General features: G+C 36.6%; 1 protein-coding gene across 10 annotated transcripts in view; it reads right to left on the bottom strand.

The window, feature by feature from the left end:
* The window catches only part of DENND1A (DENN domain containing 1A), a 194,393-nt gene that overhangs the window by 167,419 nt on the left and 2,750 nt on the right, over positions 1–24,224 (bottom strand). For 9 of the 10 annotated variants that reach the window (XR_010826022.1, XR_010826024.1, XR_010826023.1 and 6 more), the window contains exon 2: positions 19,740–19,810. Coding sequence is in view for 6 of the 10 variants with exons in the window: in XM_066980576.1 (XP_066836677.1) it covers positions 19,740–19,810 (71 nt within the window). In the remaining 4 variants the exon portion in view is untranslated. Of the gene's footprint in view, positions 1–19,739; positions 19,811–24,224 lie in introns of those variants that run through there. The other variant, XM_066980582.1, reaches the window with a different exon arrangement.

Raw genomic sequence — 24,224 nt, 5'->3', positions numbered from 1 at the left:
GTTTAGTCCACATTTTATTTCAAGCCTCTCCTGCAGCATGAAGCAACTCCTTCCTGTCCCAAGGAACACGTTCGGCTCTTCCCTTCCAGAGCACCACGGGGTGACGGGAACAAGAAGCAACAGACCAAAGAAAACACGTGTCAGAGTCAAGATATGAAAAGCGATTAGTAAAAGGGTATCAGAAAAGACATGTATCGGAGTAGGTAGACCCTTTTCTAAGGTATCATGTCCATCTTCAACTGCTGTTGTTCAATGTCTTGGATTCTCGTATGGAAGTTTAATCAAAACTTTACCATTGCTTTTAATGGAAGATGAGAAACAGTTCTGATGCTACCCTAGTGAGAAATAGACAAAATATAGTTGGGGAATTACCCCAATGCTAAATTCTTAACTTCTTCTGCTTTGTCCACATGGTGCTTTAAGCCAGCATGCAGCTAAGCACCACAGAACTGTTCACTCACTCCGCTATAGCAAGAAATCGGTCTAAAATCGGTTGTATAATAGCAGATTCATTTCTCTTCTACTAACAGTCTACACTGTAAGAATAAGAACAAATTAGAAGGCATAAGATCTCTTCAGTGGTCAGAAAACTCAGAATTATCACTTTACACAGAACACAAGAAAACTTTTAGTCCAGATACATTTTTAAACTGATGATACTGATGTAATTAAAGCTAGAACTGTTAGAGGGGATGCTAAAGCTAAAATAACAAGAGATCATATACAGAAGACAAAAGAGTACTTATTTCAAATCCTGTTTGCTACATGCTTCTAACACCTTTATTTGAGGTCTTCAGTTCTTTCATATGCATTGGTTAATTACTTTGGTGATACCTCAGGTCCACATTACAGCCCGGTTGATCAATCTTTTCAGTTTGCTTTACTATGCACTTAAGGGGATATTTCTCTTCATAACCATCTGTTCTTCAAGTGATAGCACATTTCTGGGTTGGTTGAAATCTAAGCCAAACTCCAGGAGCAAATTTCAAATGGGCTACACTTTTAATTCTTTTTCCCTGAAATTTTAGTCAAATTACACAGTGGCTAAAACCTAGAAAAATACAATTAGGTAACATCCTAATTCAATGTTCAAGAAACCCACAAAGCGTGGCTTTTGAAATGGTGTACAGGCTGCCTGTAATAATTATACAAAACAGGTTAAATGCAGAAACTGAGTAGGAGCACATCATTTAAGTAGGCCTCTATTGTTGGTTTTCGTTTGTTTTTAATTTTTAATTGATTTTTGCTTGATCAGGATGTTTTTTCTTGTAATCTTTTCACCACACCATAAATTTAAAGGAGATATGCTCAGGCCATGAATTCTGAAGTCGTTTCTCTCCTGCCTCTTTGTATTTATATTCTGAGACAGCAGAGTTGCCTGGTGACAGCCTCTTCACTTCAACAGCAGCTGGCAAGCTCTCCTTGTCCTGAAAATATGTAAGAAATGGTTAACCAATATTTCATGCTATGATTTAAATGTGACAATCTGGAAGTGCCAGTACCACACAGGTTAAGATTTAAAAGACAAAAAATTAAATTAAAAAATCGTCATATCTCAGAAGCAATGAAGGAAGAAAGGTAGAGACCTTCTCCACGTGGAACTACATGCAGCAAATAGAAATCGAGTTAGCGCATCGTCTGGAGTTCAGCAATACCCGACACGAGCAGTTACTGCATAAATCTGCCTATTTAGTTTTTACTTCCAGAATGCAAATTCTCAAGTTATGCAAGATAAGACCAAAGCAACTAGAAAGTTGACATTTTTACAGGAAACAGCCACCCCCCTTTAATATTTACAAGACATGTATTTCCAATTGCTTATGTATGCCTATCTGCTTTCCCAAGATTACTGTTTCTGCTGAAGGGTCAAGCGTATGTAGCCCCCAAAAAAGTTTCTTCAAGCTAGCTTTTTACAGCAAAAATAAAACATTTATGTTTGATAAAGTGACAGTTTATAGCCAACTTAATTCATACATAACATTGGCATGTTAATAAGCACTTCCATTCAAAAAAATCCTTATTCAATTAATTTTAAGAGAGAAACTTTTACATAATGTCACATTTTCTATTTTCCTGTGTCAGCCATTTAATTTCTAATTCTCTTTGTTGTTTTGAAGAAAGCCAGGAATAACATTTTAATGCAATACTGATTTTTAGGGATACCATATTACAAGGAACTCACTTAAACCCACAACATGGCCATGACAATCAGTCAACTACGTTACAAAACCTAAAGAAGTTATTAATGAAAACAAACAGTGTTTTCCAACATAATTCCAGACTTTTCTTACTATAAAATTCTTCTGAGTTTTATAAACATTTTCCAAACTGCTTTATTTTCACCATTTTGGGTTTTGGTTTTAACGACGTTATGGTTATTTTAATTTGCCAATAACCTATATTTTCCATGTATTAGAGAACACTTTACGGACTATTAACTTTTTTTTTTTTTATCACTTTCTCAAATTCAACCATAATAAATTCAGACAGACATATTACTAGGAGAATGCATACCAGTACTGCATAAATATATTCATTGACATACAGACCATCACATTTCAGGTTTAATCTGAACTGACTCAGAAAGCACTTGGAACACAAGTGTAACCAACCTTAAGTTCTTGAAGTGTTATAATACAGTAAAATTGAAAAAAACACAACACACACACACACAAAACACTACTCTTCAGCAATTGTATAATTGCTTAAACTACACAGAGAATACCTTCTTGGTTACACAAGCAACAGTGAATACTGATTTCTAAGCCTGAAGCTATGTAACTTTATAACATTTAAAATTCTGACCTTACTTTCATACTTTCAATATTGATAGTATCAAACCGTTTCCAGTTTCAAAGTTATCACATGCTACTTCTGTAGAGTACCACCTGCTCCCAATGACACTGTTACATGTCATTGATCTGTGCAAATATCATCTCCTATGGGAATCTCCCTGAAAGCAATAGGAGACCTTATAGAAAAACTCTTCAGAATAGTTTTGGGTTTTGATGCCTTCAAAATTTCTATATCTGCATCTCTGTTTATGTCAGGATGCTTTAGTTATTCAAATGGCATCAAACAGATTCTATCAAAGATGAAATTGTGCCACAGGAAACTGGGAATCCCATTATTAATTCTATTGTTTTTCTGTACTGGAGATCTTCACTTGTTGGAACATACAGCAAAATATACACCATCAGTCATGCACGGAGTCTGATTTACATTCATATATCATTATCAGTAAAGAACAGACAGACCTATAGATCATTTTTGAGGAGACATTTTTATAACAAATAACAGGATGGTCGTGGTTTCTTCAACAACGCACACAACCTTAGAGCTTCACACTTAACTTGCTTCCACTACTGAAATCTGTGGTTGCTAAGGGCCCTAACTGACCACTAGGTTCAATGGTCATCAACTCACTCCTGATTTTTTAAGGCATATAAATTCATACATAAAAGACAGCAGCCTTGTACCCTCCGGTACTTAATTTCATCTATTTTGCTTCAGCTTGAACTGCGTAACATTCCCATCTCAACTTATCTCACATTAGTGGTCTTCATTCTACCAAAACGGTAACGAAAAACTTCTAAGGGCCTGGGAACTGGAAGAGAGTTAAAAAACAAACAAACAAAGAAAAAGCAAAAGAAATCAGAGACTGGTCACGGTGAGCGTCAACTACAGCCACAGTGTCGCTGCAGCCTTGTGAAAGCCTTACCAGCGAAAGCATTAAATGAGAGGAAAGTTTGTAAAAACAGGGAGAGCATTCAATTCACTCTCCTGCAAAAACTTTCTGTGGAGTCAGATGTGTTAATGACAGATATGAGCTTCTTGAACACTATTCAAAGTTTAGTGGAGAGGGTGCAGGGGAAGAGGTCCCGGCTTGGAAAAATACATCTCATCTAGCTAATGACCATGAGATGACAGTGAAAGAAAATCACTGAGTGTTCAGCTACCCAAAATGACTTCTCTCTTTCGGCATAAAAGTTCATTAACGTGACAGCATCAAGAACTGGAGGAGAACTGTGGGTATATTTACACTTGCAGTATTGACCTGTTTTGTATGTGCAGTGCTTTCAGCTACTATTAACAAAGCTCACTTTATGCCATGTGTGATGCTATAATAAAAGACAGCCTCTAAGAAAAGAAGTTTAGCACATTTAAAGCAATACCATCAGTCTGAAGAGTTATTTGTTTTACATAAAGAGGAGCTTGATGATGTTCAGTGCAACCAGACTGGAAATCTATCATCTCACTAAAAATGTTTAAAATATTTTTGTCAAGGTAGAAAATGGAAGTCTATCAAAAAGATTTTTAACTGCAAAATGGAAATGCACTGGAAACATTTTAAGACATTTGATACTGCCAAGATGTATGATAGCATATCACCAGGTACCCATATACTTCTGAAGTAGTGAACTAGTTTAATTTTGAGCTCAAACATTTCATAAATCACATTATATTCATTTACCATCCAGCCCTGAAAATCAGGTGTATATAAATCTAACAATTTCATTCATTTCTCTTCTCTTTTCCTTGCCCAGCTTTATTACACAGCAAAATCACAGCTATATTTTCAGACTTTTTCAAGAACTCTGCCAGCTCTTTCCAATCTGCCCACCCTTAGCAGCAGCTTTGCTGAAAACAATTTTTTCCTTCACTGTGAATTGCAAAGGAAATCTAAAAATGCAACTTGAATCCACTTCCACATTTTTTCTCCACAGATTTATCTACAAGGTGGTGAAGTGCAGATGGTCATCGACTCCCATTGTGCTGACACGCAAATCTCCTGAGGATGACTACAGAAACAAGGAGCGTAACTTGTTAGGGTGAGGTGGCAGCACAAACATTCTCTCAACGGATCAACACTGACTTGCAAGAACATCTAGCATTGCACAGAATAGGAGGGAAAGACGTGTCCTACAGACAAAAAGTCCTCAGATGAAACTTCTCAAAGTGAGAAAGCTGATGGAGAAGGAAGTAAGAATGTTCACAGAGACTTCTCCCATGGGGCTTGGCAGAAACCTGGCTGGTAGCTAGAGGTCAGCTTGTGTTATCGCACACAGCCATATGCACCGATAAGCAGCAAGATGAGGGGGAGCAGTTTTTAAACAAATCTTAAAAACTAAAGCAAGCTCCAGAGCAGTACAGTATGTCCAATAGATCCAGCTGCTTTTATCGCAGACAAACACACCTTAAAGAGGAGTGTACAGTCTCTTTTCTCATTATCTCATACCACGCCTAATTGGGCTTCCAAGCTCCTTGCTCCCTAGCTGCTGCTTTGAGACCTGAGTTCGCCCACCTTTGTACCGCCAGCAGGGGAGTCCAGTCTCTTGGTTGAAGAGAATCAACAGGTCACTTCTGCAAACTCTCCTTCCTGTTAAACTCCGTTATTTGCCCTATATCCTAACATCCATTTCAGAGTACAGAAGAGAACAATATTTACAGCACTTTTCCTTGAAAAAAGTAAACATATATATCACTAATTGCAAGGCCGCAACACGAATATCTCACACCACCACCATTCCATAGCAGCTCTACTCCCATTTCTAAGGCAATCAAACTAACGGCAAAGTTCTCTCCATCTTTTTAACACAAGCATATATGTTTGATTTTTAAACATGAAAGATTAAATTAGAAGCTACACACACAAACACAACTCCTTTTAAAAAGACTCAAAACACTGTATTTACATCTACTAGTACTCACTTTATTACTACAACCTTTATAACCGAGCTTAGGTTTGCTTCAAACAAAACAGGGTTCTCAGCAATACAAGCAGAAGAAAAAGCCCTGCATACAGTTAGTCTACAAAGAATTAACTGGATTAATTAGCAAGGGATTTGAGAAGCAGCTTGGAGCTAGAAAACCAAAACACTAAATTGTTTAAATACTTTGGCAATGGATCAAGGTTTCTAGGCAGCCCTATGTTCCATTCTCTCCTTTTTTTGCTCGGTGTTTTAACACATTTAACCTGACAAGGTACTTTTTCATGAGATATGAATGACACTGTCAAAATACCAAAAAAGAAGATGTGAATTAAAAAATGCCACAAGCTGTTAGCAATTCTGCCAACATGTATGAGCCCAGGCAACATTAATTAAAAATCAATAGCTTAGGACATAAATAGCTCTTATCTCCGTTATAGTATATTTCTAACATAACTCTTTATTAAAGAAAAAAGCCAATGTCTTTGCTATTATACTGACTGAATTGACCACAACAAAGCAAAGAAATACAGCAAAAATGCTGAGCAAAGAAACACGTATGAGAGAGGGAGGACAGGAGCATGAATGATTGGAATGTTTCAGCCTTGCACTATCATTACCACATAACTGGTTGGAAAGAGCCACGCTGCAAATACTTGCAGAAGAAGTTACCAGGAAGAACACGTCAGGTTTTTACTGCTAATATTGTTCTATACAAAAATCCTGCATGGCATGGAAATAACAATAACATACACATCTTCCTGTCAGCTAGAGCTTATTAATCAGTATTTTTATTATGCATCTTAACTAAGGATTAAGTTACTGTGAATTCTCTGATAATTACAAAATAAATCTGAGAAAAAGAGACCACAAAGAGCATATCTTTAATGATACGATCTTCAAACTAAAGTTATATTAGAAGGAATCTATGCTAAAAGATTTAAACTAAGCTAGGAACTTAAGCCACCACTTTTGAAAGCTGTTTTCAAGCATCTAGCTTACAGACAGTCGAACATTTGAAAGACTTAAACCCACTTTCTAATAAAAGACCACCTAAGACCACACATCAACCTGAGTACGCACTTTGGGTCTGCCATAACCCCTACACAACTATGGCACTTAACTTCTGAACAGTTTCTACATAAAATTTATTAAGAAAGAATAGAATAAATAAGAACCATATCAAAATGGAAAGGTTAAGTTCAGTTTTAGTTTTTTTGTCTATTTGATTAGTTATTAACGATGGAAATATCAAATAACTCTATCAAGACACGCATACCAGTCTAAATAAAGGATGAAGAAAGAATACAACCAGGCAAAAAGCCATTTAGTGAAAATTTTCTTATTTGAATTCAAAATAAAAGGGAAAAAATCATTTACGTAAGAGCTATGTATGCATTTGCCAAGAAAATAAAACTTTTGAAGTAGCTATACAAACACCAGTTGAAAAGCCGATCATAAAATTGTAGCACCCTTAAAGTGAAGTTCTCAGGACCAAAAGGATTATTTTGAGTCATGGCTACCAATATGAGCTCTCAGGGGCATCTTCTATCAGCTAACCATATGCAAGTGCAGCTCCACTCAACTAGAGAAGACAGGTTTGCTATACCTGCAGACGAGCAGCAACACCAAACAGTTGGTAATGCTACAGTGGACAGCCAGTCATTCAGCAATTCAAGTCTGGAACATATGAAGAGGTTGCATTTATTAAAAACAAGCACTAGAGATGAGCCAATTGTTTCCACTGAAAAGATATTTTTATTATTATTTTTATTTTTTTTGAGAAATACTGATCTGAAACACTGAACATATACATACAGAACACTACCTTAGTAAAATCATATGTCAAACAGAGTAATACCTACAGTAATAATCAGATTAAGTAGCAACTTCCATTATGGCAATACAGTCATGAAATACCGAGCTTTCAGATCTTACATAACTTTTCATTGAGTCCATCGGATTTCATCTTCTATTAGCTGAACTTTGGAACATTGCTATTTCTTTCTCCTCCCCTCACCACAACCTCACATTCCAAAAATTCAGATTATTGATTAGAGTGCAGCCCAAGAAAATCAAAAGGTTCTGTTCACAATATGCAGACACCAGGTGTGAAGACGGGGAAAAAAACAACCTCACTGTCCATGAGGCCTTTTGTTCTGTCTGTCTCCTCACTGAGCTACAGTCAGAAACGTGTGCTTCTGTGGGGCAACAGTGTGAGTGGGGAGAAGGGGAGCCAAAAAAAAAAAAAAAACTTGTTGCTGTTTTATAGGATTTCCTTAAACTACCTGGATTCTCAACTGTTCAACTTCCATTCAAGCTACTGCCAATTTCAGTTAACCTTGTTTACGTACGGTGCACCAAATACAAGTCGATGTTACTGCATTTGATATAACAAGATTCCCTCATCTAAGAAGTTAATTACACAATGTTAATTTTTAGTAAAAGAGTTGCGTTAGGCCACAGAACCACAGTTCCCCAATTTGAATGAATTTGAAATTCCACAGAGATCCTCCAATAATGCTTTATCTCATTGTAAAAACACAAACCATCACTTCATTAACATTTCAATCATCTACTCCATTGAAGGTTCAAGAAAAAAAATAATTCAGAGGCTCTGTTACATCATCTGTCTCCATTTTATTATAAATTAAACTGATTATAAGATGAAGTAATTTATAAACTCTTTCAAAAGACGATTTACATTTTTCTTCTACGACAATGAAGGTATCCCCCTAATATACTCCACTTGTGTTCAATACTAACCAAAGATACTTACAGTATATATATGAATGTATGTGTACGTATATATATATATATATATATCAGAAATATCTTCCACTTTTTGATATATGTCTTGGGATTACTTTTAGCATTCTAACACTGTTTATAATACTGGTACAAATACTGCCACCAATAAAGAAACAAACATTAAAAAAGGTGTCCTTTAAGCTTTCCTTTAAGGCATCTACCATAATGGCATAATTTGCTCTGGACATCATTAAAATGTAAAGTTAATGAGGATTCAGCTGAAAACACAAGAAATGTAACCTATTTTCAGGCAAAACTTCTAACACTGCAATCAGAGGGAAAACCTCTTTGATGTCTCTTTGTCTCTTCTCATTAATTTTCTTTTGGTTTAAAAAAAACACAAAGGCTGTTTAAACTAAAAAATGCATAGAAGTTTAAACATGGTAATTATAGTCAAGCTGCAATGAGGTCAATAGGTTTTTAAAACTCCGAGATAAACAAAATTGAGGTGTATGACTATTTTTAAAACCTTGTCAATATTCGATTCCAATTGTCCATGCGATGTCCACTGTATTCCAAGCATTTAGCCTAGGTAGAGAATTGATTCAGGATGGTTTAGTGAAGGACCTAATCCTGTATCCAGGGTAAAGCAAACTATCAAGAAGAAATACATCAAAATGAAAAGTGCTACAATTGCTGTATTACTGGGTACCACATTTGGTATTTTAAGTGCAACAAGGCATGCATTTTGCAATCTCCATGTGAGAGAGATGGCAAAACGTGAGATTCTGCTATTTTCTACCTCTACATTTCATTAAATAAAATACTGAACAGTTAAATAATTCTATTTATTCACTAAATCTATTTTTGTTTATGAATACTGCTAAGGTGTACACAAAGCTATACACTCCTATTTTAATATGTTAATTATTTCCAGCAGAAATTACCTTTAAAAGCTATTCAATTGCATACTGCTTACAAAATCTACAATGCATGGAAGTGGTATGTACTTTTAGTGAATAGTTTATGAGCAGATTTTCTGAAACCATAATGAAAACAATACTATTAAAAACAAAACAAGATGATTTATTAGAAACAAAGGTAAGGCACTTAATCCATTACATAAAAGCAACAAATACACAGGAGAAATGTTATCTTCAATGTATAAGGACGTTAATTACAGGAGAGCAAAATAAGCAAGTATCTATATCATTTTCCATGTACAAATATCATCTCTAGATAAGTCGGGATGAGATCAATGTATTAGTCTATGATAATTACAAGTATGAATTTTAATGCATTTGTGGGTATAGGCTATAATTCTATAGATAATGACCTGCTCTGTATGAATCTATTTTAACTTGCTTGATAGACTATTCAAATTAAACTGAGTGAAGGTGCAACAGAGAAATATCAGATAAAGTCAGGTGTTACTTTAGGTGCAAGCGAAGAGCAGCTTCAGAAGACAGTCTCATACTTATTGCAAAGGAAAGCGTTGTGTTTTGCTTACTTGGTTGGTTTTTATGTTGCTGGCGGGTGTTTTTTTGTTGTGTTTTTTTTTTGTTTGTTTGTTGGGGGGGGGGAGGAAGCATTGGGTTGGCCTTTCCCTCAGGCCAGTTCTGTTCAGCTGCCTGTTGAAGAGATTTCCTAAATTATTGTCCATTCTGCCTGAGCTGTTTCTTATGTCCTGGTATCTCTTCTGACTTGCCTGCACCATCCTTTACTGTCCTATTCACAACAATATGAAGCACGGGATTTTAATATTAAGTGAAATACGAAGCTTGCAAATACATAAAGTGAGGAAGCCTGACTCTACTGTATACCTGTGCTGTGATACCTAACCAGACATTTTGTCTTCATGTTTCAAAATCTGATTTTGAGTCGCATTCATGCTTATAAGCGTTTTTCCACACACCGTCCCTTTCAGTACCTTTGGAATAGAATAGAAGACCTCAATGACCTCTAACGTATCTTACAGGTCACATAGACATACCTGAAGACTTAATTGTTTACTTCAGAGATAAAAGCATGTAAGAACCAATTCAAAAGAGGTAATGTTGCTGATGTTTATATTCCTAACTATGTAGTTTCAACATAAAAGACCCTTCAAATGAAGTAAAGATGGGATTCAGTTAATCCCAGTAGAATGTAATGGGAGTTGCAACTGTAATTCCCTTCAGCACCATACAAAATCCTTGCACAAATTCAGTGTGTAAAAGATACTGCTTAAAAAAGAATAGTCACAGCAAGTTCTCCACCCCCTATTTTTTCCCCCCCAACCGTTCCCTTGGCATGTGTACTGTAATAGCTGATGAAGACTGAGACAGACCCCGTATTTTGGCACTGCTAATATTCCTTTGGCAATAGTTCTTCATTCACTCTCCTCCTCATCTTTTAACTGCAGTGCTTTCCACCCAGATTATGACTTTCTACATGGTCCTTCTACACAGACTTGTATTATTTAACTATCTACAGTAGGCATCGTTTATTTTTACTAATTTGTCTATCAAATTAAAAAATATTACTCTCCACATGGCCAGCAACAGAAGACTTCAGAAAAAAACAAGCAACTTAATTATTTACTGGGAAGAGGGAGATGAGATGGGATGGGACACAGACACATTAGCCCCTTTGCAAGTATAAACAGAACCTCCTGAGATTAAAACCATTCTGAATCCTAGATTATCACTACCAGCTCTTCGCTCCCACCCCCTCCATCCGAGATTATCATCCTTAATCTGCAGGTCAAACTTCCTGGTTTCCATCCCACTCTTCCGTGAAATAGGCTTTATTAGAAAGCATATGTGAAACTGTTTCCAACCAAAAAAGACATAACAATCATCTTCCCAAGAGCCAATAGATGTGTCAGATCTGCTGGGCCACAGCAGGGCCAAATCCCTCAACTCATCAGTCAGGACTCAGCAGCATTGCCTTGGCGTTTCTTCTCACTTCTCACTTGAAGAAATCCAGTGGCGAGCCGGTGAGACACCTTGCTCACAGATAATGAGTATGTTCAGATATAAACAGAATATAATACAGTGATTAAAATGTATCCTACCATCACTGTTATTCACAATCACTACGACAGGGAAGTGAACCACACACTAACCCGTAACTGGGCATCAGCACACAGCAGCATTTCATACAGAAAACTGCAGGGTCAATTTTTTCTCTAGTAGCACAAAAGGTTAGGGGGTTTTGTTTTTTTAATATACAGCCATGGCTGAACCAAAACGGTAGTCTTGGATTCATTTCACGCCTATCTTAAAAGCCACCCCCAAAAAAGAAAGACAAAAACAACACACACCACAAAAGAAAAAACCGTCTCTTTTTGTTCGTGACAAAAAATATCACATCCCAGAGAAGCAGACCAAAACTGCCTAGGGCACTCTGCTAGGCCTCTTTTTGAATTAGAGTTTACATTCTCTTCTTTCAAGGAACTACGTAAAACAAAAAGAACCAGCAATGAAAATAGACCTGGTTCCTCTTTTGTTTTACCAATTTTACTTTGCTTGCTTGTTAAACTTATTTGCTAGGTAGAATTACTGACCCATGTTCCCACAGACTAAACATGGTCATGACTCCTAAAATCCAGTATTTCTATCGAAGACACTCGTAAGAAGTGTAAGTACAACTCTGGATGGACAGTCGTTACCAGGACACTGCTACCAGCATTAAGCAAAATAAATAAATAAATAATAAAAAAATCCCCAGTCTTAATCTACAGGGAGTCTTCTTTAAAGACATTGTTTCTTCATCTGAATGAAACTCTAATTAAAGTTCTTTACCAGTCACAGAAGTGTCTATGTTGAAATTAACAACTGGTTTTAGATGGACTAAGATTTAAGCAAAAGTTAACAGCATTAATGAGATCACCTGTTGCAATTAAATAAGGACAAACAAAACCAAACCACCTTGGAAATTTTTGTGACTGAGCAAAAACTAAAGTTAAAATTACTCCCTTAGATTAAGTAACCACCCCCATAACAACAACTTTTTTGACTCTACTCAGAGTACAATCTGCTTGCAGTTATTGGAATAACAGCCCGACTCTTAAAGGAACACATTAACAGAGAGTTAATTGCAACAAGTGCTTCATCAAATTCTTAAACGCTTCAAATGCTGAAATATCAAATGCTTCAGTAGCATTTGGTATCTAAATTGAGTCTCTCAAGAACTCTTTAAAAAGAAGAACCACTCAAACCTCTATAAATTCAAGAAAAACTACAAATACAGCTAGTGAATGAAAATAATTTGTTAAAACCACTAAAAACCTCCCTAAAAAAGTTTCAGTTTAGCAGTTAATTTCAACCTGCAGTTAAAAAGGCACTAGCTGTCAGTCAGTTTTCTCACCCAACTCTATCATGAAAAGAAAAACTGACAGATCACAGGAGCTTGCCTTTGTAAACCAATTCAGGAACTTTCATGCTTCTTATTTGTTAGGTTAAAGGTTAAATTGCTGACCTCTGCCCTCCTGCTTAGCAGCCTTTCCCTTTTTCTGTAAAGCTTTATTTTGGGGCTGTATTTACATGGATTAGTCTCTTTTCACGCTAAGAAGGAATCTGTTCACAGCCAAAGCCTTAGTTCTGGTTGTACAAAAAGCAGTCACAATTATTCAGCAGCAGACAATGACCATATTGTGGATTTACAAAAAAACCACCTCAGCCATGGCAAGTTCTGTCCTCGCTGCACAAAACAATAGAAGAAAAATCTTATCAAGCATTCAAGAGAAAGCAAACAAAGCAGGCCCACTGTGAACTTGATGAAGATGTCAAGCTCCTTTAAAAAAATATAAATCAACAAAAGAGTTTAAAGTCTTGTGAGTAAGACTTTCTGTGCTGAATTTTTCTCTCTAGTTAAACAGTGCCAGCAGCAGCAATATAGCACAGACTGGTAAATACTTGTGCAATAGAAAAGATTGCAGACAGAAGTAGTTAAAGGATGAAGCAAGAAGGACGAACAACAGATCTCTTTCCACAAAGTAAGTTAGAGAAATGGAAGAACATTCATAACTAACATTTTTGGTCTTTATTAAATCTAGTATCATCAGATAAGAACAGACCTAAGAAAAGTTTTAACTAAAACATATGATGACTTGCAGTATGACAAATTCTGATGTTTCATAAAGTGATTTTCTCCTCAAATTGAGTTCCGTATTTAATTTATACTGTAAAATCCAAACTGGGAACTGTCTTTGAACAGAACAGTTCAGACAATGCTACTTACTTGATCCGGACACTTCAGTCCTAGTAAGTTCTTTGTGAAAGTTTTCCACCTTGTAGGTACTCAGAAGAAAAGCAATCAAATGGAAACAGGAAAACAAAGAAGCAGCTTAGAAGAATTAGCATTCCTAGATGCTAGCCATCTCCTTACATTTGGTTATTTTTCCAGTCCTGCAATAGGAAGTTGGGTGTAGGAACACAGTGTCACACAGATAGGACAGGAAAACTTGTAATACCCCAATTAAGGAACACGTTCAACACAAAGCCCTTTTTTACTAGAACATAGTGTGAACTTTGCACTTCCTTTGTTAGTCCTAAATATTTAGTATGCTACCTATTTCTCAATACATAACAGGCAAACTTCAAGCAACAAAATGCTTCCACTTCACAAAATACAGGTTGCTCTGACAGATGCACAGGTAGGGTTTACAGTCTTTTGAACTACCAACTCTTAACTCTACTCAAGTACCAGTGTTTACGTTCAAGACAATACTTGATCTGTTTTGGCAGGTACTGATGTGGCAGTGAAAGTTACAACATACGACAGAGAATGGCAAGGGGCAGCAGCACGTGCATTTGGCACAGGCAGAAGCCTGCTGGTTCCCTCTGCCTCGGAAGTCCTGTCACGGGAACCACAGCGACAACCGTAGAATACTTTTAGGGCCCGAGTACATCGTGACATCTCCCTGTGGAGTTAAGGGCTTCGATTAGTTTCAGTTATAACATTCGTGATCTACTGGCAGGTGGGGGAAGAGCTATTACAACACAGGGCTAGAACATGAAAAGTAAAGAAGGAAGTACTTAAACTACTCACAAGCTTCTAGTAGGAACAAGATTAGTAGTACATGCTACTCTCAGAGCCAATTCAAATGCAAATTCCATCCTTTCTCTCAAACAATGATAAACTCCCTCAGAGTTAATAGTTTCCTTCTAAGATTCATCTCCCTTTTCAACTTAGTGGTATGTTTTCGAGAAAAGAAAGAAGCACATGGCGAGTCTTCCAGCAAGACCTTTTAAATTCTGTCATAAAAGAAGTAGTATAAACTACATTTCCTTTACTAATCCAGTGAACATTTGTTAAACTCTAGCACACTTACACTATGTCCATGCTATCACATTTAGGCTTCCAACTTACCATCATTTTAAATGAAAAAAAAAAAATAAAAAGAATGAAAGAAAGAAAAATCCTTTAACTGTACTAAACCATTTCAGCTTTTTCCTTGAACACACAGCAAGAATTTACGCTACACTCACAAAAAGATGAAAGATGAGGTCCTTGGAGAGAAAGGCCTTTGGCACACTACATGGTAAAGCTACAGATTTGACGTACTTTTATAATGTCTGCTTTGGCGAGAACACAAAAACCCCATACAAAAGCATGCTATGTCCTCCCAGACAGGAGTGCAGGGGGAGTGCCTTACTCTCACGAGCATTTACTTTCAGATGTTCATATCTTAGAGACGATTTTGATCGGTTACTTTAGACTAACAAATTCTTTTTCTACACCAATGGTCTGACAGTTTTGCTCCAGCTCTCCTCACAGCCCCCTCTAACAAGGGGGGATCTTTGGCTCAGGTCCAGCAAGATCCTTACATTTGTCACAGATTTCTGACGAATGAACTGCACCAGTTGTCAGATCATAAAGTGCTTTGAAAATTTGAAAGAAAGCTTTCTTAAGTAGTTACCATGATTTTGCTTTCTTTATGTAGGTATTTAAATAAAATCTGTTAGTAAATTCTTTCTATTGCATCTGAAAAGTTTTGGTAAAAGGAGAAAATATTTTAGCTGAAGTTCAAAAACAGCAAGTGCTTTTCCAACGTATTATACCATACTTGTAAACATAAAATATGTCAAGAGTATAAAATGCTACTGAATTCCCGAAGTTCAGAAGTTACAATTTGTAACAGAAACAATTCAAGTTCTTTGTAGCTCTCCCCTAAGACCAGAGAATTTAGCATTTCCAGCTTATATTTAAACAAGTAACTTTTATCTTTCTTTATTTGTGAAGCACCAGATTCATCAGCAATGAAACAACAGCATAAACTTCTTCAGCTACAAAGACTGATATTGAAATTGAGAAGTATCCTAAGAAAAGCAATGGTAGACCTTAAACTTTGCATGTAGTGTTCACAAGTGTTATAATATTTATTTTAGAGAAAAATGAATAGATGTATGTTTTAGTTGAAACTATGTCACACTTAAGTATCGCAGAAGAAAGGCAAAACTGATGCATTTAGATTACATCTAGAATATATTACTGGTATCCGCTAGGCAATGCACTGCATTATTATTAACCCTCCACCTTCAATTTTCAAGGTTTTATTTTATTTAATTCCTGAAGAAAGGTTAACTCCTATCAGTGAAATCTCTAAAATAATTATGACAAAACTAAAAACCTCTCTTTGCTTGCTTTTTCTTACTTTTTTTTTTTTTAGAAGTAATACACCTGGATTTAGTAAGGCAGATAGCTCCTTACATCCAAATGATAACTAAAGTTAGAAATACTCCTACTGTCAGAACTATATAGGAAAAAATTAAGAGTGAGCAGAAAGTTAAAAATAAAAGCAGTTTTGTGTTTCTGTTCAATTTCAGGAAGTCAGATGTTCGTAACAACAACAAAAAAAACACAGTAAAAACAAACAAAAACCAAGTCCACTCTAATAGATTCAGTTAGTCAAGGGGAAGCTGGGAATTCCCAGCTTCCAAGGAAATTGCATTCATAAAGCTGAGACAGAAAACTGGATCGCTAAATGTCTTCTCCCGAAATATCTTCATGCTTCTCAAAATACAGATATCACATTTACATAAAGTGACCCAGTAAGAAAAATCTGTAAGTACCCAAATAAGATCTATGAATATGCAAAGAAAAGTACAAATATAGCTTTTAGATCCAACTGAACTAGGAATTCCACAACATACCAAAGACTTCATGTGGCAGAAATACACAATTACCAATGCTGAGAACAGATACTCATTATTTCTCAGCAATCCAGGCGAGAAAGGCTGAAGAGCCCACAGCTGAGCTGATCCCGCGGCCGTTTCCCTCCTCAGCTCCCACACTGCACTGCTGTTCGGCAGAGTTGTGCCTGGACTGGAACAAAACATTTGATTTTTCAACTTTCTTTATTTTGAGAAAGTTTTCTCTTACTTAAAATAGAAAACATCTTCTGAGTGATCCTGGAGCTTGCATTTCTAGGAATCAAATCGTAGGATCATAGGACAATTCGCGCTGGAAGTGACCTCCGGAGGCCTTAGGTCCGACCTCCTGCTCAGAGAAGGGGCAGGTGTGAGGCCAGACCAGGTTGCTCAGGCTGTCACCCGGTCAGGTCTTTCAAACCTCCCAGGATGGAAACTGCACAACCTCTCTTGGTGACCTTTTCCAATGCTTGACCGTGCTCACAGTGAACACACGTTTCCTGATGTCCAGTTAAAACATCTCGTTTCAATCTGTGTCGTCGCCTCCTGTTCTCCTGCCATGCACTGAGAACTGGTCACCTTGATGAACTCCTTACAGATACAGAAGGCTGCTGTACAGGTCTCCTGAAGCCTCTTCTTCTCCAGGCTGAACAAGCCCAGCACCCTCAACCTCCCCTCACAGCACAAGTGCTCCAGCTCCCTTGCCAACTTGGTGGCCCTCCAAGAACTCCTTCTAGTTTATCGAGATCTTTCCTGGAGCCCAGAATAGATTTTTTTCTTCTGCAGTCAACTGTCTTGGTAACTAAGAGGGAGCCTTCTACAGATGATGTAAAATGCTGCTCTCATCCATTTGGCAAGTTACTAAACATTTAATGTATGATTGTTAACAATTATACAAGCAATAAAGCCACTTGAATGTACAATTGTCTGTCAGTAGTTAATAACAGGAGTCAGTATTTCCCATTTCAGCAAGAAACAAATGAGCCATGAAATATATTAAAGCTTTTAATTGCAGTTGATACTTAACAGTTACATGGAAAATATCCCTTGCTATACAAACTTTTGGATTATTAACAAAACAGAGGCATGTTTTACCATCCCACAAGCCAGACAATCCCCCACACTAGGATTTTTATAGCTTTGGAACAATTCATTCTCCTCAAGACGGTATTAGAAAATTGATGCAAGAATTAAGTGCATTATAAGCGGTCGATAGCACTACCAGACTAGACATAAACTTCAGAGGTAGTTGTCTCAGTTAATTTCAGAATCCATTCTATGGGAAGAATGTTTTTTTTAAACACGTCTGATAATTTGCTCCTTACGTGTTTTTTATGTGTTTTGCTTTTCTTAATAGTAATTGCTCCTTGCCATTTAATACACATCCTTCTGATTCCAGAAAACACACTGATGTATATCCTTAGTCTTCCAGCAAAGACTAGATAGCCAAGGAAGGAGAAAGAGATGACTACATGGAGGCCTCTAGGACTATATTTCCAGAATGGCGCTTTGCCTGGAAATACAGTTCAGCTATTAAATACAGCTGATACTGCTTAGAGGCAAACAACCAACCAGCTTTGTTTAGAACACAAGGACAGAATATTTGGAGATACACTCATCTAAAACTTCTGAGAATAAAGGACACCTCTTAAATACAAAGTATTAGGTGGGAAATTTTTTTTAAAGATTATTCAGACAGAATTAATAACTTCAGAATATACAAACTGTATTTTTGTTTTACATTTTTTTACACACTAAGAACAACCATTTCTGAATATTTTGCACCTACAAGTGCATACAACAAACTTAAAAACACAACCGAAGTGAAACTCCCACAGAATCAGTTGGTTTATAGAACAAGATGTATACTAAATTCTCCAATTAAAAACCTGTAAAGTAGTTTCAGTGCTTTTTAACCCACCTTCCCACAGCAGGGAATTAATCCCTCCAGGGGGATGCAAACAAACTTCAAAGAGAAGATTATACCCAGACACTAGTACTGTACAATGTAATGTTTACGGTCAAATTTGTTCAGATTTTCTGGCACTAGAATCCAGGTCAGATGTGCAGAAACAAAGACCAGTTATTAAAAGGGCTCCTGCAGTTACATCAAATAGTTGTGACGGTGTACAGCAGTAGGACAAGCCAAAACTGTATTCCAGTTACAACTCCTATGGAGGCTTTGGCACTAAAGGAAAGAGTTGCAGTTATTTGGCTCTCACTGATTGTAACAAACAAATACAGATATAGAAGGAGATAAGTGACTCCCCAGTCAATAAAGTTATGGCTCATTATACCATATATACAATAAACATATGATTGTTTCGTCAAAGATCAATAGTGTATTACTTCAATATGTGTTGACTAATTCTAATTATTTCATTTTGACATCCCTCCTTTCCATAACCTTCTAGAGACTGACCTCACAAAACAGTATCTTGAAATAAATTCTGGGATTAGGAATTCCAACTTTTGCTTTTGTTGTTTATTTTTTTTTTATTAACTTCATCGGTTATAGAAACAAGGATAATCAAACATCCACAAATACACTTACATGTTGGTTTCAGCTGTTACAGGACATCTCTAGCATAAACATAGGAATATTTCTCAGAAATAATATTATGGAAAAAATACTTGTATAGCTATAACTCGATAACAATATTTGGTGAAAATAATCAGTTAGCCAAATCATAAGCTATTTCCATGCCTTATTTCTAGATAAAATCATTTGATCAAAGGAAGAATTTTGGGAAGACAATGGTTTTGTAGACATGTAAGAAATAGTAAGTAAAAATAAATTCCATAGAAAAATGTTTGGATTATTTTTTAATTTAAACCTAATCATTCCTCATACGAGCAGAAACATAAATCTGAAAATGCATTTACTTTTTCAACTTAATGAAGTAAGAGTTATTTCTATTCCAAAAGACAAAGGACAAAACAGTCAAAGAACCCAAGAAACTGTCCACAAATAGGGACAGAGGCAGGATTTTCTTATTATTAGTCCCAACTGTAAAAGATTCCAGCTTTCTTTAAAAGGTGGAAGAGCATAATAATGAATATACCTCATTACCTTGCACTATCTGGTTAAAAATAGTTTTAGCCAAGAAATAGGTAGAATTACAGCACAAAACAGTACCTTTCCCAATGCAACTGATGCCCGAATAAGTTACTTCTGCATACACTTCAAAGGTAGTTTCCGGATTTTGTCTGAAAGGGGGAAAAAAAAGTATTTAGCACACAGATTTTTTTTTCCAAGCATGCTTTCAATTAATCAGACAAAAAGGGTTCTAAGAATGCATACATTACAGTGACAACTTCATAAAATAGATTCCTTGTTTTATGGCCTGAGAACCTCAGATCTTTGTGCCTTACAGGAATCTAACAGGTAGGCACTGAGGCTCAGATCAGTCAGTATGAACAGTGTCCAAACGAATTCCACCGAGAAAATAAAATTAAATAAAAAACAATAGAAATCAAGCACACAGATCCTTTATGTCATTTCAATCACTGTGACCTGTCTGCATTTCTACATACTAAAATGTCACAGGCCTGTTATTCAGAAACTTTGCCAGAAAAAGAGAACTACGCTTTTTGTTCCCCTGGGTAACATTCTGAAAAGCGATGCTTATTTCAGTTCAATGTGATTACATATACAACTTGCAAAAGCAAGTTCTTTTTTATTTCACCTTTACTTTCAAATGAAAAAGTAGATCGCTGTATATGCTAAATACCATCTTGGATATTTTTTCAGAAAAAATAAAATAAAACCTAAATACCCTTTTCTCTTCACCAAATTGAAAGCAGAGTCAAATTGCCCAACATGAAACAAACAAAACAGATTCACATTTTCATTACTGTGACCCCCAAGTTCAACTTCATGACACCTATTTACTCAGAAAAAAAATGGAAAAAAAAGCAGCAGCAGTCAAGAGGATGCAAAGCCACTTTATGCATACATTGCTGGAAAAATTAAGAGGCTGTATTTTGGATGAAGACAGCTCCCCTCTTTAATACCTGTTAATAACAGTTGCATCTCTTTGTCAGAAGGGCCCTGCTGGAGAATATTTCAAATGCACAAGGTTTAGCCTCAAGACACTGCAGTCTTACATGTGGAAAGTTGCCAGATGCAGATGAAAAAAGGAAATAGGTGATATGATTAAAGGAGATACCAAATTCAGCTACAAAAGGCAAATGAAGCTTACAGAAAGAGACTATTCTCATCCAGAGTTATTAGTATACCAGTACTAAAAGTAGAAAGTTAATGTTATATGACTGAAAAAAAACACTTAGCCTACATTTTCAGCTCTTACTAACATAAATCTAAAGCCAACTCCATAAATGAAGCTCTGGAAATATACTTCATAAGGAGCATATAAATGCCACAAGTGATTGTATAAGAAAGCATATTTTGAGTTCAGTTTCTGCCTAACAATTTTAGCAACTCCTGAATTTTTGATGAGATTAAAGAGAACCACACATTAGACTTTGTAATTTTTTGGTTACTGAAATAGAGATTTTGTAAGTCGGAACATGTGACACTTTATTCTTAGATTTTCCAGTTAAAACTAAGTATCAAAACTGTTCTAAATTTATAGTTGTTTGTATAGTGATAATATTGTCTCCTATGTGTTAACGTAAACTATCTAAAATTAGAAACCTGTTGAGGTATAAGTAACTTGTGAATTTTGTTAGTTCCCTTACAGCTACAAATGAAAACAATGGCAAGAAAAAAAAATCATATTTATGCTAGAATTCCCATCTGAATAATAAAAAACAACAACAAAAACTCATCTTCCTCTGCATCTCAAACCAAAAATATAAACATGTCAAGGAGTTAAGCCTGCACATCAGAGAATTTATATTATTTTTATCCTGCTTTAACACCAAAAGTGATTAAAAAAAACATTTCTACTCATGCCACAGACCTACTCAGTGCAAGTCAAATGGCTCTAAGCCAAATCCCACACCTATTTAAATTAACAGAAAAGCTACCATTGGTTTCAGTAGCATAGGATCACACTCTACAATTTTACAGAGCACCTCTCAGGAGCAACAATATTGTCCACAATTCAATTAATTTTAATTTAATTTGCCACCAGTTCCCAACTGATTTGCATTTAGTAGCCATTTTTCCAAGAAGCACGTTGGTAAGTTATGACAACCTAAGACCAGCAAATCAACTATTACTTTGCAGTGTGAAATAAACTTGCCTAATTTTCTTTGTGCTGCACATGATCTGCTTCAAAAATTCACATTCTTAGCTATCTTGCTACAGTCCTGGCACAGGATGAGTATGATACGATAACCACTTGACACAGAAAAATGATTTTTCCTTTAAAATATATTGCTGTGCAGTCTTATCTTACCCTCCTTGTTTATATCTCTATTTTTAGCACCCTGTTTCCTTAATTAAAAGTTTATACATTTTCTAATATTTTTACAGCTAATGGATAAAATAACAAACACCTTTTTAGTATTATGTTAGCGTCTATGTTTAAATTCTGCCGTGAAAACACTGCTTAACACAGCTGGCAAGAGCACATGCTATATACCAAAACTTTCAGACACAAAGACATTAAATTTTCTATTTTAATATTCCATGACAAACGTCCACTTATTTCTACAAACAGTGAAATTAAAGTAGCTTTGCCAGGTCAGAAACTCCGTATTAAAGACTGCATTCAAGAAGCTAACACCTCGGTATGAGAATGAAGTCAGCGCGAGAATGAAGCCATTGTTGAATTCTGAGCATTTTACAACTTTCCCGTGGAACTAAGGAAACAAGTCACTATGAGACTTCATATAGTTTGCAACCACAGCATAAACACGCATCATAATATGTATATTTTGCAGTCCCTTTTTATGATTATTAACCTGCCCCACAGACGTAATGCTGCGCGTGCCTTGTACCAAAACCTTGGCTCACTGGACCTGTCCCCTGTGTTGGGAACCCAAACACCCTCGTGCAAAGTCCTCCCCCAGCAGCCCCCAGGTAACGCTCAGACACACGGTGAATTACCAAGTGAACATACATATGATAAAAAAAGCAATACACAGGACACATAGGTAAAAAGTACCTCAATTATTTGATAACTCGATAATCTGAAAAGGAAATGCAATAATTTTTGTAAGCAGAAGTTCAGGATGAGTTTTTACAAGAAAAGAATGCTTCTGTGGTAGGTGCTATTTGTAGGTATTACTGCAAATCTCTTTGATGTAGAAATTGCTTTTATATCAAAACAATCCGTAAGAAATTTTATATTGAAACAATATTTTTAAATAAGTCTTACACAAGATTTACGAAGAGTAAAATTAAAGTTCTTCTCCGAAGCTGTCTGTATGGACGTATGCATCTCACACACCTAAAGCCACAATCTGGATTCTGTCAGCAGTATTTTCCCTACACACAGGACAATGCAGTAGCACTTACGACAGAAAAAATCATTCTACTTAAAAAAATAATGTGTAAGAGAGGAGCCTGACAGTGCTTGACTGTTAGGTCTCTTGTTACAAGACTTAGTTACCCATCTCTTACAGAAAAAAGGTTATACAAGTCCATGATTCCGATATCGCACCTCCAGCCCTTGTTAACTTCCATGTCTTTAACTTTTTCTGCTTGGTATTACCTAAGTAGGTACTACCACATCTCAGTACATAGCAAGCTCTACGGCAAACAGACCAGCACCAGGGTTCTCTTCTTTCTTCACTGAAGCCCAACCACCGCTGGGATGGACCAGGGTAACTTTTTTACTCTGCAATGCAATTCCATGTAGGAGACCGATACTGACACATTGTTCAAAACTAGGTACATCTTCTCTTTTTTAATGTCCTGAGCACTGAAGGCTACCACGAAGTGAGGGCAGCCAGGCTAACTAGACTCCAGTTTCCAACACCCTGCCCGGCACAGGGTGCCTCACACGCGCCGTAGGGCACGCGCCAAGGCGAGGCGCAACGCCCCAGCGGAGCCCCGCGGGACCTCGTTCTGCGCCTGCAGCTACCCGCAAGCCACAAGCTTACAGGACTGCTGGCAACTTCGTGATTTCTTCCACTTCCTTCTGATGCAGCTACTGATAATTTCCTCTAAGCGATCTTTCACTCGAATGACTCATTACTATACACCCATCAAAAACATAACTGACATATGTCCGGGTTTCGTGCAGAGCATATCGCAGCGTGTGCAAGTGATCATGTGCCAAAGAGTTTAATATCCCTCCTAATTATCAATCCATAGCAAGAAGCGAGAAACCTGACTACTGGATTTTTGCTAGGTTCCAAAACTCACCGGCACTGTGAGTAATGGGCACATGCCTCGGTATGCCCCATCATAAAATAATTTTCTCATTCACGCTCCCATTCACTGCCCCAATAAGGAAGCTGCTTATCACCGCCAAAAGTACTTTAGATTATATTATTTTACAGAAATTCAAATGTACAGTATTTTACAGAAATTCAAAATGCTGATCTGCTCTGGGTCAGAATGCGATTTCCAGATTTTAGTTTATTTCTTTACTACTGGATCCCAGCAGGATAATTGAAATAAAGCCTATTAATTACAGAAATCTAATTAAGAGGGATAGAACATGAAAGTCGTGACAGGAATAGCAAAACTTCAAATTTGAAA

Source organism: Anser cygnoides, chromosome 20 (assembly GCF_040182565.1).
Source record: "Anser cygnoides isolate HZ-2024a breed goose chromosome 20, Taihu_goose_T2T_genome, whole genome shotgun sequence".
NCBI lineage: Eukaryota > Metazoa > Chordata > Aves > Anseriformes > Anatidae > Anser > Anser cygnoides.
This window is presented reverse-complemented; position numbering and strand designations above follow the sequence as displayed.